Genomic DNA, 14595 nt, shown 5'->3' with positions numbered 1-14595 from the left:
ATAGTGCTTATAGCCATGAATGAAAACCTGAAAAATCTAACACTGCAATCTGTTAAATAAGATGTCATTCTCATTCAAATACATTCTATGCTATGTGTATTAGTGTAGACAGCTTTCCTGTTGCTCTTTTCCCCAATTCTGTATAAATGTTTAATGTTTTACTCACTTGACTATTTTCACTTACATTAGGGCTTTCTTCACCCATCCTCAATGATCCTAGTTGAAAGCCCTCCTGCCAGTCTGTGCTGGAAGACATGTTGGTCCTCTTTTGACAAGTGAACCCCCATATCTCTGCTCAGCCACAAACCTTGAACCATCATTCCATGGTCCAGGAAGCCAAAATATTCATCAGCACCATCTTCACAGCTATTCAAGCATCTCCAGAATGGAAGCTTCCTTGCTTGGGCCTTTATTCTTGATTGAGAGGATTGAGGGAAAATACCACTTGGGCACCTATCTGCTTTACCCTCTTGTCCCAGAGCCATGAAGTCGCTTTTGGGAAACTGAGCTAAAAATACTGATTTATTGATCTCCAGCAATCAAAAATATAAATCATTTTCCTCCAAAGTCATGAATATGGGTAAATAGTATGAACTAAAGACACTTTTGTAATACTTTTATCAACATCTGAAAAGTATCCCAGTGCCTATGTTCATGATACCATAACACTATTCTAAGTTTCCTTTTAGGTCGCCCAACAAAAGTACTAAAAGAGGAATTAGAAAAACTTGTAGCTCACACAAAGAGGAAAAGACTTAAGTAGTATCTTAAGAGGTATAAACCTGTGGTAGGATGTATGTAAAACTGTATGATGGTTCTGATGCTATAATCTACATTTAGTACCTGTTGAGAACCAAGGGACAACTATGCCTCAAAACTTCCAACCAAACTTTCAGTCAAGATCTGATTTACGTATCGGACTGCATTTCTATGAATGCTACTGTGATGGGCTGGGCAGACCCCACGCACTTCGTAGGTAGAAACAAGGATTAAAAAACTTGCCTTTATTAGGAAAGCTTATGCCTGGAGAGGCAATTAGCTGCATGTGGGTGGATGCTCAGGCAAGAGCAAATGGTTAGCATTCAAAAAATACAAAGACAGTCACAGGAGCACAGGCAGAGTGTTCAAGAAAAATGAAGGGAAGTAGTGAGAGCAAGAAGCAAAAACTTAAACAGAGGAAAAGAGTTACCCAAATGAACAGAAGAGATAACCCCATCTTTAGATATACAAGGGAGAGATTAAAAACCAACCAAAAGAGGAATAAGTAAGATAAAGTGGAATAAGGGGTAGCCTTGTGGTTAGAGCAGGAAGCTGAGCCAGAGAGGTCAAGGTTTACATCCCAATGATGTTCCTTTGTGACATGTCACCTTCCACTGCCTCAGGTTCAAACTAGGAGCCTATACCATATGGGCAATATCTATCAAAGACTGACTGGCACCATTCTGAAAATGGTGTGGCTGGAATCAGAGCCTTAAGGGGCACTCAAGGACCCACTGGACCACTAGAAGCTTCCACAGTGAATACTAAGAGGGGGGCAGTGTCTATCTGGGAACAAGGGTGGAGAATGGAGGTACGGGGAGAGCAATTTTCTCATACAAAGGGGGAAAAGTTTGGCTCTGGAAGGTGGGGCTGGGCCAGCTTTCTCTCCCCTCTACATATTCATGTATTTATTTGTACTTAACAGTTCGGCAGCTTCTAGGTGAGGCAAGGTGAGGAAACAGGAGCCTCAATAGAGCCCCCTCCTCCAATTTTTACAGACCTGAAAGGGGGCTGGGGTCTGTGGGCCGCATGGGCTCATTAAGAAAGATCCCAGGAGCATCAGAGCATGTGTTAAAATCCCAGTGCTCCCAGGGAAAGTAAGCAACATCTATAGAAGCATAGCTAAATTTCATCAAATAATGTGATTTAAGAATTTCAGGGCAGGCTATATTATTTGATTTGCATATTTCCCTATTTATGAACTGATCTGTATCTGTTTGCATGCAAATCAGTCCATTTTAATAACATTGTGCAGTTTTTTATAGGGGTGGATCACGCAGGGAATTTGAAATTCTGTGCATTATACCTACAGTAAGGAATTTACTGCTCCGTAAACATTGTTTACCATGCAGTAAAGGCCTGCCACAGTTTAGTAAATGAACCCCTTAGATTATATGTCCTCTGGAGACAGGGAAATATGTTTGATTGAAGCTTACTTTCAGCTAGCAATGAAAAGGTATGAGCTAAAAATAAAAATAAATGATAAAAACAAGTATAGTGAGAAAGTGAAATTTGTGTCTAGGACAAGCAGAAGGAAGAAATGTTAAATATCTTAATTTACCTAATGTTTACAGAAGGGTGAAGAACGAGCTGGAAAATTGCAACTACTATAAAATGATTACAATCCAAATTATAGGCTGTACTGAAAGCCCTTAAAACAAGTGAGGCCATAGGACACAATGGTGTATACCCAAAAGATACTAAAAGAGCTCAAGAATGCGTTGACCAAACTCTTTACAACAATACTCAATTTGTTTTTGAAGAGAGGGGTAGCCCCAATATTCAAGTGGGGAGGAGGAGGTGGCTGCGGAGGTTGCAGTATTAACAGCCAAAACTGCAGAAACAGTTCTAAAGAAAAGGATGGTGAAACACTTTGCAACAAGAAGACTACAGTACATCAGACAACATGATTTCAACAAGGGGAAGATCCTGAGGGACAAGGTCATTGCATTCTTTAATGAGCTGACAAAAGTGATGGTTCAGGGAGATAAAGTAGGCACGGCCTACCTAGATTTCAGTAAGGTCTGATAATGGAAGACTGCAAAGCAAGCCAGATGATATGGCAGTAGGACAAAAAGTTTTAAATTTGGGGAGAATCTGGTTGAGTAGCAGGATGGAGAGAGTGGTGGTCAATGGATCCTAATTCTGGAGAAGGGAGACTGACCAGTGAAGTATCCCAGTGCTTGGTGCCAGGATCGGTTCTTTTCACTACCTTAGTAACATTGCAGAGGAACTTGGGGGAAAAATATGCTTGTGGGGAGATGACACAAAAATCTGTCACAGACACACAGGAAGAGGTGAAAAAATTAAAAGGCGACATGAAGGAACTGAAAGAACTATCAAGAGTTTTGTAAATGAGATCCAATGCTAAAACATGGAAAACCATGCAATTGGGATACAAAAAATGCATTAACCATAAATCAGTTAGAAGGACAAGAACTGGAAAATATTAAAGCAAAAAAAAGATCTAGGAGTAATCATCTCAGAAGACCTGAAGGCAACCCATGTAATAAAGCAATTGTGAAAACTAACAGTATGATTGGTTGCATAAATAATGGGAAAAACACAGTTTACTTTCAAAAAGGCAGTTAAGAAATCCTAACAAACAGAAATAGAACCCCATCTTCCTTTGGAATGACACTGAGACATTGAGAGGATGGGAGTGATTCAGAGAATGGCTACTGCAATGATTCAAGGCTTGCAACACAAAGTGGCTCAATACACTCAAAATGTACTCATGTCTGAAAGAGAGAAAAGGGGAAAATCATAAAAAGTTTTAAATATTTAACAGGCTTCAATAAAGAAGGTGAAATTGTTCATAGGAATAATTCAGAGAGAAGCAGTTAGGAGAAAGTTGAAAAGATGAAAATTCAGAGCAAACCTGCCAGCAGAGAGAGGGACAAGCTAAACCATGACAGACTTTAAACATGTCCAGGATAAAACACAGAGTGTATTGGTAAGGGCAGATGGAGGTGGGAAGAACAGGAATAAGAAATGAGGGATTTCGTAGATGCTTCCTTAATCATATGAAACTTCAGAGGACTAAAGAGGTGAAAATACAAATCAATGTCCACAGTGTGCATTGGAGTCATTTGTTTTTGTTACTTTTGCTGAATTATATAGAGGTTAGGCTGTATGGATTCAGATTTTTCACCCAAACTAGTTTGAAGGCCACAGGCCAACGTCTGAGTGTACTCCTTGCACTGTGAAATGTTTATGAACAGGCAAGTCTATTTATTAGTTATTCCACTAAGTCTATGATGAGAAATCTAGCAATTAACTTATACTAAAGCCTGAGAGAGAAAGAGAAGGCCACACAGCTGTGCCTGAAATCGGATAAGAACTCAGAGGGAGGGAAAGCCATTCCTTCCAAAAGGTTTTGGAGTGTAGAAGAAGAAAGAGAGAGGAGAGAGAGCCCTGGACATGATGGTACGGCTGCTCCTTTGGAAATGTAAGCTTTTTATATCTATGTAGTAATTATTATCTTCCATTACTTCTTCTGTGTAATCTGGTTTTATTTGTTCTATCCTCCTATTGCTCAAATAAACTCACTTTCCTAAATACCTGGAACTGTGATGTAATGAACTAAAGTTTGTGTGTGGCTCTTTGTGTAGGGGATAAGTTCCTGGGTTCAAGCCCCCAGGTATTATCCCAGTAATTGTGTGTGCTTATATGGGATAAGCCCCTCAGGTAGCCCCAGTGTAGACCTCAGTGAGATTAGCCCCCCCCCCCCCCCCCCCCCCCAGGTCAGAGCCTGGGCAGAATTCCAGTGTGCACAGTCTGAACCCATAAGAGTGCAATACAAACAGATCAAACCTCCGAGAAGGATGGGATAACCTGCATAGAACAGACATAGCGATAACCCTATCACCACCAAGCATTGGGTGGCTGGATGTTTTCAAGACAACTGCCTCACTAGTTTTGGGGGCTGCTTGAATAAACAGTTACAAACCTTGGTGATAAGAAAGAGGAAGTGGCCTGGATGCTGGATTAAGTATGCAACTTGCAAAAACCAAAGTGCAAGATGATAAAAGCATAGAATGGCCTATCACGAAAGATGTTGGAAGTCAGCATCGTAATAGAGTTAGAAAATGCTTGGGACAGATACAAAAGGAAATGGTAGAAACAGGGATGAGAGGTTGGGTAAATTTGTTCTAATATACCACATACATGTGATGACATCTAGCTTTTATTTCCAGGGGGGGGTGGGGCAGATGGGACATCTTCCAGACTTTCAAACTCCTGTTCAACTGAAATTTTGAACTGGCTATCGGCCAGTAAATTAAAGCTGGAAAGTAAAAAAACAGACACTTTAAGGATTGGATTACCTAGTCAAACTGATTTTAGCCTCTCCCCTCTATTGAAAATGATCATTCCTGGAGCCCGGGGCATTGAAAATGGTGACATTCTCCTTGTGATTTTGCAGTTAGATTTCTACATTGCTTTCTTTGTTAATTCACCTACAAGACTACTAAGGAAGCTGTAGCTGATACAGAGCAGAGCTGATACAGAGGATGATTCTGGATAGGTCAAAGGGAGCGTGCCAGCAGCCCCTGTTAAAAGAACTTTGCTGGCTACTTATTTTGGTCTAGATAAAATTCAACTTACTGACCTCGATTAATAAAGTTTTGAAGGGCAAGTAATCATCCTGTTTGAGAAACTTTCATGGTATGAGTGTGTTCACCACTCAAGAGGTTTATCTGATACGCCCTCCTCTACTCTATTTAATGTAAAAATCAAGTTCAGCGCTTTTTCCAGTGTGGCTTCCATCTTGTGGAGTAAGATGCCTCAAAAAACAGAGTGGATCACATTTCTTTGAGAAAAGTCCTGAAACCTCGATTGTAATGAGTTTAATTCTTTAGTAATAACTGACCTTATTTTATTTTTGCTTACAAAATTAAAATTAATCCATTACCTCCATGCAGACGATGTACAGATTCTGATCCCTATAACAGAATCACTCTCTAAAACGCTCTCATACTGGGAAAGCTGCTTGGAAGCTATTAACTGCCTACTCTCAGGTCTAAACCTAGTCCTCAATGCATCTAAGACAGAACTCCTCATCTCCCCCGACCACTCTGCCCTAACCCATCTGACATCATCCAACACCCAGATCTCTCAAGTAAGGGACCTAGGAGTCATCCTAGATAACCACCTGAATCTAAAGAAACCCATCAGCAACACCTCCAAGGATGGTTTTTATAGACTCCAAGTTATGAAAAGGCTCAAACCTCTCCTCCATTTCCAGGATTTCAGAACTGTGCTCCAAGCCACGCTCTTTTCCAAAACAGATTACTGCAACGCTCTCCTTCTCGGACTCCCTTTCTCCTCTATCAAACCATTACAGATGCTCCAAAATTCGGCAGCCAGAATCCTAACCAACACCAACAGAAGTTCGCACATCACTCCCATACTACGGAACCTTCACTGGCTGCCAATAAAATATAGAATAATGCACAAGGCCCTCACCACAATTCATAAATCCATATACAATCAACAACAACTAGACCTCCAGATTCCTCTCAAATTATATTCATCCTCAAGACCTATAAGAGAAGCGTACAAAGGTACCCTGCAAGTTCCCCCAACAAAAGCCACGCGACTATCATCCACCAAAGAACGAGCATTTTCTACAGCGGGTCCAACCATCTGGAACAATATGCCCATGGACCTCAGACTAGAATCTTGCCCTCGAACTTTCCGAAAAAAACTTAAGACCTGGCTCTTCCTCCAGGCCTTCCCCTAACTTTCTAGGCCATTAATTGTCAACCGGACAGGACTCTGCTTTACCGGCTAATGCCTCGCCATGTTTAGACACTATAATTAAGCCGCCGTTTCTTTTTGTTTCATTGCCTTTTCTAGTTCTCCTCAGTTACACTGTCCTTTACCTCTGACTAGCCTAGCCCCAAGTTATATACCCTGTTATATGTAACTTCCGCGTCAAGTGAATTGTTCTTGTTTAAGTTATACCCTTTGTTACATGTAAACCGATCTGATATGAAATCTTTCATGAAGGTCGGTATAGAAAAAATGTTAAATTAAATAAATAAATAAATAATAAATAATTAAGTTTTCTATTTGATATAGTTTGCATCAACGTTTATTCTTTAGTGGATTATATTTTAACAAGAGTCACTAGTTTTGGCATATTTTGGATGTTGCTTTGTGTGTTATATTGTCCATGTTTATGACTGTACACTGCCTTGTTGTGATTTATAATTGGAAAAAAGCGGTCTATAAATATTTAAATTAAATTAAAAAAGAGCAGCAGAAAGAAAGAACTGCACTGAAAGTATGGGGAATTTTGGGGCTTGATTTACCAAAGTCACTTTCGCACATAAAATTTCATTTTATGCGCATAAGTGCTGCTTTGAAAATCAACCTAGGTTTGAACATGCCAAAGTACGCACAAAACCTCATGTCACATGCACTTGTACCTTCATTAATAAGAAGTGTTCCAAGGGACAGAGTTGGGAGAAGGAAAATATTTATATGAGTACTTTCAGTGTTTTGAAAGTGCTCATGTAAATGTATATGCAGGGAGTTACAACCTGCTTGGAAGCAGGGGGGTAACTTTTTGCGCATACCAAGACAACCTGCAAATTTTCAAAACTGACGTATAGGCATCAATTATCTTTGAAAAATTGGGCAATCGCCTCTGGATACAAAGCACCTGCAGGCTTTAGCCTTATGTGGGCTGTTATAAAACTACCATCTGCATGCACATCTACCCAACCTGGTAAAGAACCAGACAGGAAAACAAATGGGCAGACTGAGTGGACCAACTGGGCTTTAACTTCCATCATCTACTAAGTCTCAATGAACTTTTCAAAAGCTATTAACACCTGACCCCTGTACATACAAAGATATCTCCTACATAGACATTGTGAATACAATGAACACATAGGACAGGGTTGAGAAGGACAGATTAAGAGCTTTTCTTTCTAGTGAGTTTCTAGGAAGTTGAATACAGGCAGGAGCTGTGGTGGTTATAACTAGGGGTGTGCGTTCGGTCCCTACGTATTGGCAATCCACAAAGGATGTTGCCATATTCGTTGTATTCGTGGGGAAGCGAAACGTATGGAGATTCCCCACGAATACAAGAATCTTCGCCGAATTATTCGGCTGCCTAAATAAATCAATTTAAACAAACCCCCCACCCTCCTGACCCCCCCCCCAAGACTTACCAAAACTTCCTGGTGGTCCAAAGGGGGGTTCGGGAGCCATCCGCTGCACTCTTACACCCTCGGTGCCGGTTTCATCATGGCGCCGATAGCCTTTGACCTACTATGTCACAGGGGCTACCGGTGCCATTGGTCAGTTCCTGTCACATGGCCATCGGCGCCATCTTGTGCTCCTACCATGTGACAGGGGCTGACCAATGGCACAGTAGCCCCTGTGACATAGTATGGGCAAAGGCTATCGGCACCATTTTTATTACTGGCATCTGACGGCCAGAGTGCAGGAGATTGCTCCGGGACCCCCGTTGGACCCCCAGAGACTTTTGGCCAGCTTGGGGGGGCCTCCTGACCCCCATAAGACTTGCCAAATGTCCAGCAGGGATCCAGGAGCGACCTCCTGCACTCCAGCCGTCGGATGCCAGTACTCAAAATGGCGCCGATCGCCTTTGCCCTCACTATCTCACAGGGGCCCTGTGACATAGAGAGGGCAAAGGCGATCGGCGCCATTTTGAGTACTGGCATTCGACGGCCGGCATGCAGGAGGTCACTCCCGGACCCCTGCTGGACGTTTGGCAAGTCTTGTGGGGGTCAGGAGGCCCCCCCAAGCTGGCCAAAAGTCCCTGGGGGTCTAACGGGGGTCCCGGAGCGATCTCCTGCCCTCGGGCCGTCGGCTGCCAGTAATCAAAATGGCGCAGATAGCCTTTGCCCATACTATGTCACAGGGGCTACCGGTGCCATTGGTCAGCCCCTGTCACATGGTAGGAGTACAAGATGGCACCGATGGCCATGTGACAGGGGCTGACCAATGGCACCGGTAGTCCCTGTGACATAGTAGGTCAAAGTCTATCAGTGCATTGATGAAACCGGCACCGAGGGTGTGAGAGTGTAGGGGATATCTCCCAGACCCCCCGCTGGACAACCAGGGAGTTTCAGTAAGTCTAGGGGGGTTCAGGAGGGTGGGGGGTTGTAGTTAATTTTAATTTTAGCTGGGACATGAATAGAAATTGCCATATTAACGCATCGGGGCGCCACATGGCCGAATGCAACGCATCTGCTTCCCGACGAATCCAAATCCCGAATGCAACGTATGGCATCCCTCTGCACATTCCTAGTTATAACCCAGGCTGTAGCCTGGAAGCATGAAACCCCCAAAATTGAAGAATTAGACAAAATTCTCTTTTCAATACAGCACTATTTTACTTTGAATTAGGCTGCCGCAGGAGTGCTTCATTATTGTATTTGCTACTTGTTAAACCTGAAAGGGAGAGAGAGACTTTCCTGGGTTCTGATCTATTTTGCCAGATCTGCAAGGTGAAAGATTTGTATTGTGAGCAATTTGTGTTCTTTAATTGCCCAATCCTGTCAAGGAGAACAAACTGTCAAACACTACTGTAAATGTAAACTGTGAATAATGCAATGATACTTCTTTTCCTAGCATTTGATTTCATGCCAGCTTGCCAAACTTCTCCTCTGAAACCTTCCCTTCCTGTTCATTCAATTAGTCCTTAATTTCTAGGTATCAGAACACACTGCAAATCCCAATTCTATAAAACCTTTTTGCACTCCCCCCCCGCCACAAATCTTCTGCAGAAAATACTGAATCCCCTTGTAACTATTCCTTTGATCGCAAACGTTTCAATCCCCATGAACCGTAGTCCAAGTAAAAACTAATATAAGGCATGGAACCTCTAGGATTATAATATTCATTATACACCTCCCTTAGCATCGGTCTCCCCTTAGAATACAAAGTTCATCAAGCTAGTAAATGATAGGGGTAGTAAGCTAAAACATTTTGTGGCTTTTTTTTTTTTCGTTTCGGGGGAGGGCCATTTTGGGTCCCCCCTTGGATCTAGGGTTGTTTCCCATTTTTGGTGTAAAAAAAGCCAAAACACCCCAATCCTTCTGATGCCCAATGACAATGGTAGCTTCCCGTCACAAAATAGGGGCAAAGGGCAGCCAGCACCATTTTGACTAATGGCATCCAGCGGTTCGGGAGGCCTCAGCTAAACCACCAGGCAGTTTAGTTGAGTCTTGGGGGGGGGGGGGTGTCAGCTACTGGGGGGCTTAATATTGTAATAAACTTGAAGGGTTGGGACGGGTTACTGGATTATTTCTTTTTTTATACAAAATGTTGGTTTTTTTGGCCAACGTCAGCGGCAGCTTTTGCTGAGACTTTTGCTCATCCAGAAAGGACAGTCATTTCAAGATAAGTTTTATCTTATATACGAAAAATGATTTAAAAAAATAAAAATAAATTGCACAGATGAAAACTGAATAAAAACAGGTTAGTTGGAGGTTTTTGACTGATGATTAGAAAACACTGCCATACTAAAGCTGGTTGACATAGTATGCCAGATTTCTGAGGTCTTTTCCTCCACATTCTCATGTTGTGAATCCAAGATACTCTCGGCAGCAATACTATTTCCAGTGAAAGAATTTTGTATGTTTTGGGTTATCTTTTCACTAGCCCCTTTGTGGTTATTTTGAGTATATCAATAAATAAATAAAAATAAACATACAAAATTTCATGTTTTTCCTTTTTTTTTTTATTCCAAATTGAAACAAAATAGGAAATAACATTGGTATTTCCTATTTCATTTCAAATTAATTCCCACCCTTCGTATATAATTACTCAAGGCCAGTATTCCAAAAATGTTAGATTGCATTTCACATGCAAGCAATTTCCACCAGTTTAACCAGTCAAAGAACCATTAATCTGTTCCACTGCAAGAAAATAAAGAGGAGCATATGCCGATGAATGCAAGAGGTAATTTATCCTGCAGCAGCTTTTAGGATCTTGTTTTGAATAAACTACTAGAAATGTTGCAGAATGACCAATGCAGTCTTAAACCCTCATGGACCACTGGTATCTTTTTTTGTTAACTCAATAAAATTTAAGAAAACCAACAAAGATTCAAGCATGCATAAAAGAAAAGGTAGCTTTAGCATCATAACTATACTGAACTATAGTAATACAATAATCAATAAATCATCAAAATAAACCTGTTTCAGCAAAATACTTGATATAAACCTATTTAACACATGTGCTCAATTATCCAAAAGTGTTCATATCTTTTTTTTTTTTACCTAACCAATAGCAGAAAAACGTTTACAATCACCGCATACATGAGAACCAACAGCACTAGATAAGTGGGATGTAAAACCCTTGTATCAAAGAGATTAAAAAATATCTTTCAAATTCCCAGTGAAAAGGGAAATTAAACAAATGTGAATAAAATGCTGCATTAAAGGAACACCATTTGAACGTATTTCTTCACGCACATACAAACACCTTACCAGGTAATCATGCTCTGCATAGCATAGATCAATAAAGGGTCAAAGGTCTGCCAACCAGATTTGGCTGCTCGTTGCCAGTACTTTAGGAAAAGAGATGTTAAAATTTGCCAAGGCATGCCCACAAGCATCAGAAACACTGGGATATAAGTGAAAGATGCCAGGGGCTACCTGGATGTACTATCAACCTTCACTGATTAGAAATCTGCTCATCCAATAGAGATGTGTATTGTACCGGCAATCGTTTCCAGTTTGGTTTTTGTAGAACCACGGGAAATTTTGTTTCCTGCGGTTCTGACCATTTTTTTTTTTCGGCTGTTCCGATCCGAAAAACAAAACAAAACATAAAACCCCACCCCAACCCTTCAGATCTAATTACTTACAATCCCCCACCCTCCCGATCCCCTCAAAAATTGCCTAAACTCCCTGGTAGTCCAGCGGGGGTCCCGAGAGCAATCTCCCCCCCTTGGGCCATCAGCCGCCACTAATCAAAATGGCGCCGATGGCCCTTTCCCCTTACCATGTGACAGGGGCTATCGGTGCCATTGGCTGGCCCCTGCCAGCCATTGGCAGGGGCCAGCCATTGCTCCTACCATGTGACAGGGGCCGGCCAATGGCACCGATAGCCCGTCACATGGTAAGGGCAAAGGGCCATTGGCGCCATTTTGATTAGTGGCAGCTGATGGCCCAAGAGGGGGACATAACTCCTGGAACCCCTGCTGGACTACCAGGGACTTTAGGCAATTTTTGGGGGGGGAGGGTTCAGGAGGGTGGGGGATTGTAAATAATTAGATCTGAAGGGTTGGGGTGGGTTTGGGGTTTTTTTTTTCTGTGTGCCCTTTCTTCCCCCCCCCAAAAAAAATGATAAAAAAACCACACAAAATTTTGTGGGGTTTTCCTATCATTTTCAGGGACCCCCCAATACATGACAAATTATGAAATATCGTACAATATTTTAATTCGTCATAAAAACAATGCACATCCCTATCATCCAAGTGATCTGTGAAACATGGTTTGGTAATCTCTTGGTTCATGTGATCCCTTTACTTACCCAAACTGTGGTCATGGATTGTGATTTGCTTATTTTGGACCTCCTGAGGGACTACCATGGACATAATCACCAGTGAGGAGACAAGAATATATGCAGGCCTGGATGAATCCTTCCCCTTTCCTTCCAGGTGACTGAAGTGTATACAGCATGGAGGAGGAGAATTTGCCTGAACCTCTCTGAGGCTGCCAGAACTTTTCTCTAATGGCACTGCCACGCCACGAGAGCAGCTACTCAGGAGATATATCTTACATATATTTGGGCCTAATACAAGCAAACATCAAGACACAGCAGTACTGTACATTTATACACAGGGCAGAAAGATTACTAACAAAATTTTTACCTCGTCGTCATCTGCATCATACTGGGCATAATGCTGCTCCATCAGCTCTTTCTGACGGCGCTCCTGCTCCAGAGTTTGGCTAATCAGTTGCGCAACCTCACTCATTTGTCCCGGCTTCTCACGTCCTATCACAAACCTGTACAAATTATTATTGTGGAAAGTTACTCACTGTCCCAAATCACAATTAACTCATCACAGAGAGGGTACTAAACTCTCTGCAAAGTTTCCCTTTGAAATTTCTGGCAGTGCATGCACCATGTACCCTATCTGCATACACTGCCTCAGCAAGGGAGTAGGTGCAAAAAACGTGCATGGACTTGAAAATGAAGTCACCAAGTGTGCATTTCCGATCCTTACCTAACCCTGCCCCTCTTTTCTCATTGACAAAATTGCACATCTTGTGGAACAGCACGCATACTGTTACCCACATTAAGAGAGAACAGTATTCAAACTGTGCTTACCTAGGTAAACACCATTATTGCCCCTTAAATGTTTGAGTTTCCCATGTTAGACAGAACTCCCGTGTCCTGATTTTTTGCATGTTATAATGTTCCTGAATACAGTTAGTGATTTCAAGAAGAACAAATCTCTAAGACAAGATAAGGCAGAAAATGTCTTGTTGATCTCACAAATTGGACTGCACTCTCCTTGGTGTCCATCATGTTTTTGTCAAACACTGAGCTTATAAAAATTGTTTAATGCAATTTCGTACAGAATGAAAAAAAAAAAATAGGAGGACAAGCAACTATTTATATGTTTGCTTCTATGTTATACATGATAAATTAGAACTTTATACATTCCAAGTTTAGATGCCAGGGATAGCTAAAAGATAGGCATGATTAAAATACACACTCCCAGTAACCTCGCCAATGATCATGATGCCTTGCAATCCAGCAGCTCACTGGTCAAAGTGCACGATGGTGAATAAAAAATGTCACTATCTTGAACGTGTTAACATGTTCCAGAGACAAATATCAATGTCAAGGTCTGCCAGCCATGAAAGGGCTTCAAAAAGAAGTACATCTGTTTTTTGCCATTCTTCCATTGAAGGAGCACAGATTACAGTGGTTTCCTAGTTTGGGCTCTATTACCACAAATGCACAGTGGACTTGGTACACTGAAATAAAACCCTCTATACAGCATCAAGTACAATGATGAGATTTGCAACTATAGTGGGCCTAGGAAGATATCCGAGCGCTAAACAGGTGTCAAGGTAGCCTGTAATCCCTAAATACATATATCCCCACATATCCCCATATATATACATATATCCATATATAGTTAATCATTCTCACATATATATTGTTCATGGCATTGCATGTATTTGTTTTCCTGTTACCTGTTAAACGCAACTTAAGTGTAGTTTCTTGTTTATTGTAAACCGATGTGATAGCCCTGATGAATGTCGGTATACAAAACCATTAAATAAATAAATGTGCTCATGACAAAAATCCTTTCCTCAGTTAAACACACAAATTAAATTGGAAAAAAATCCTATCACCTTTTTTATAAAACGGTATTACCTTTTAATAAAATTTATTTTAATACTTTTGAATTTGATATAGTATAGTTTTTGTACCTAAATTTATTTTTCCTCTCTCAGTTTATACATGTGTATATATATACCGGTAGTTCAATCAACTCAGTTTCTTGCTGTCCAATTGTTTTCTGCTTCTATAACACAGACATTCACAAACTAAAATGTTTCATCATTTGACAGCTTTTCATTTCATGAATACCACTAATGTACCCAATTCTTTTTGTGAATCTCTACATATACTTATTCTACCTATTCCTTTGTTAGTTTTACAAGAGGCAAGTTTATGTTACTTCTTTAGCTCCTCTTTTTTTAATGCCTAATAGATTTCAGATGCAAGTTTTTGCACTTACACAGTTGGTTATATCGAAAAATCAGAGGTCCACAGAGCCCAACCTTCTGATTGTCCAACAGTTCTCTCTACACAGTAGTC

The 14595-nt window shown here is 41.2% G+C and overlaps 1 protein-coding gene across 10 annotated transcripts in view; it reads right to left on the bottom strand.

Annotated features, from left to right (window-relative positions):
* PPP1R9A (protein phosphatase 1 regulatory subunit 9A) overlaps nt 1-14595 on the bottom strand; it is a 541608-nt gene that overhangs the window by 177364 nt on the left and 349649 nt on the right. For all 10 annotated transcript variants that reach the window (XM_029588910.1, XM_029588913.1, XM_029588912.1 and 7 more), the window contains exon 6: nt 12626-12761. In XM_029588910.1, coding sequence (XP_029444770.1) covers nt 12626-12761 — 136 coding nt within the window. The remainder of the gene's footprint in view (nt 1-12625; nt 12762-14595) is intronic.

Source organism: Rhinatrema bivittatum, chromosome 2 (genome assembly GCF_901001135.1).
Source record: "Rhinatrema bivittatum chromosome 2, aRhiBiv1.1, whole genome shotgun sequence".
In the NCBI taxonomy this organism is placed as follows: Eukaryota; Metazoa; Chordata; class Amphibia; order Gymnophiona; family Rhinatrematidae; genus Rhinatrema; species Rhinatrema bivittatum.
The sequence above is the reverse complement of the archived record's forward strand: the minus strand, read 5'-3'. Positions and strand labels throughout refer to the sequence as shown.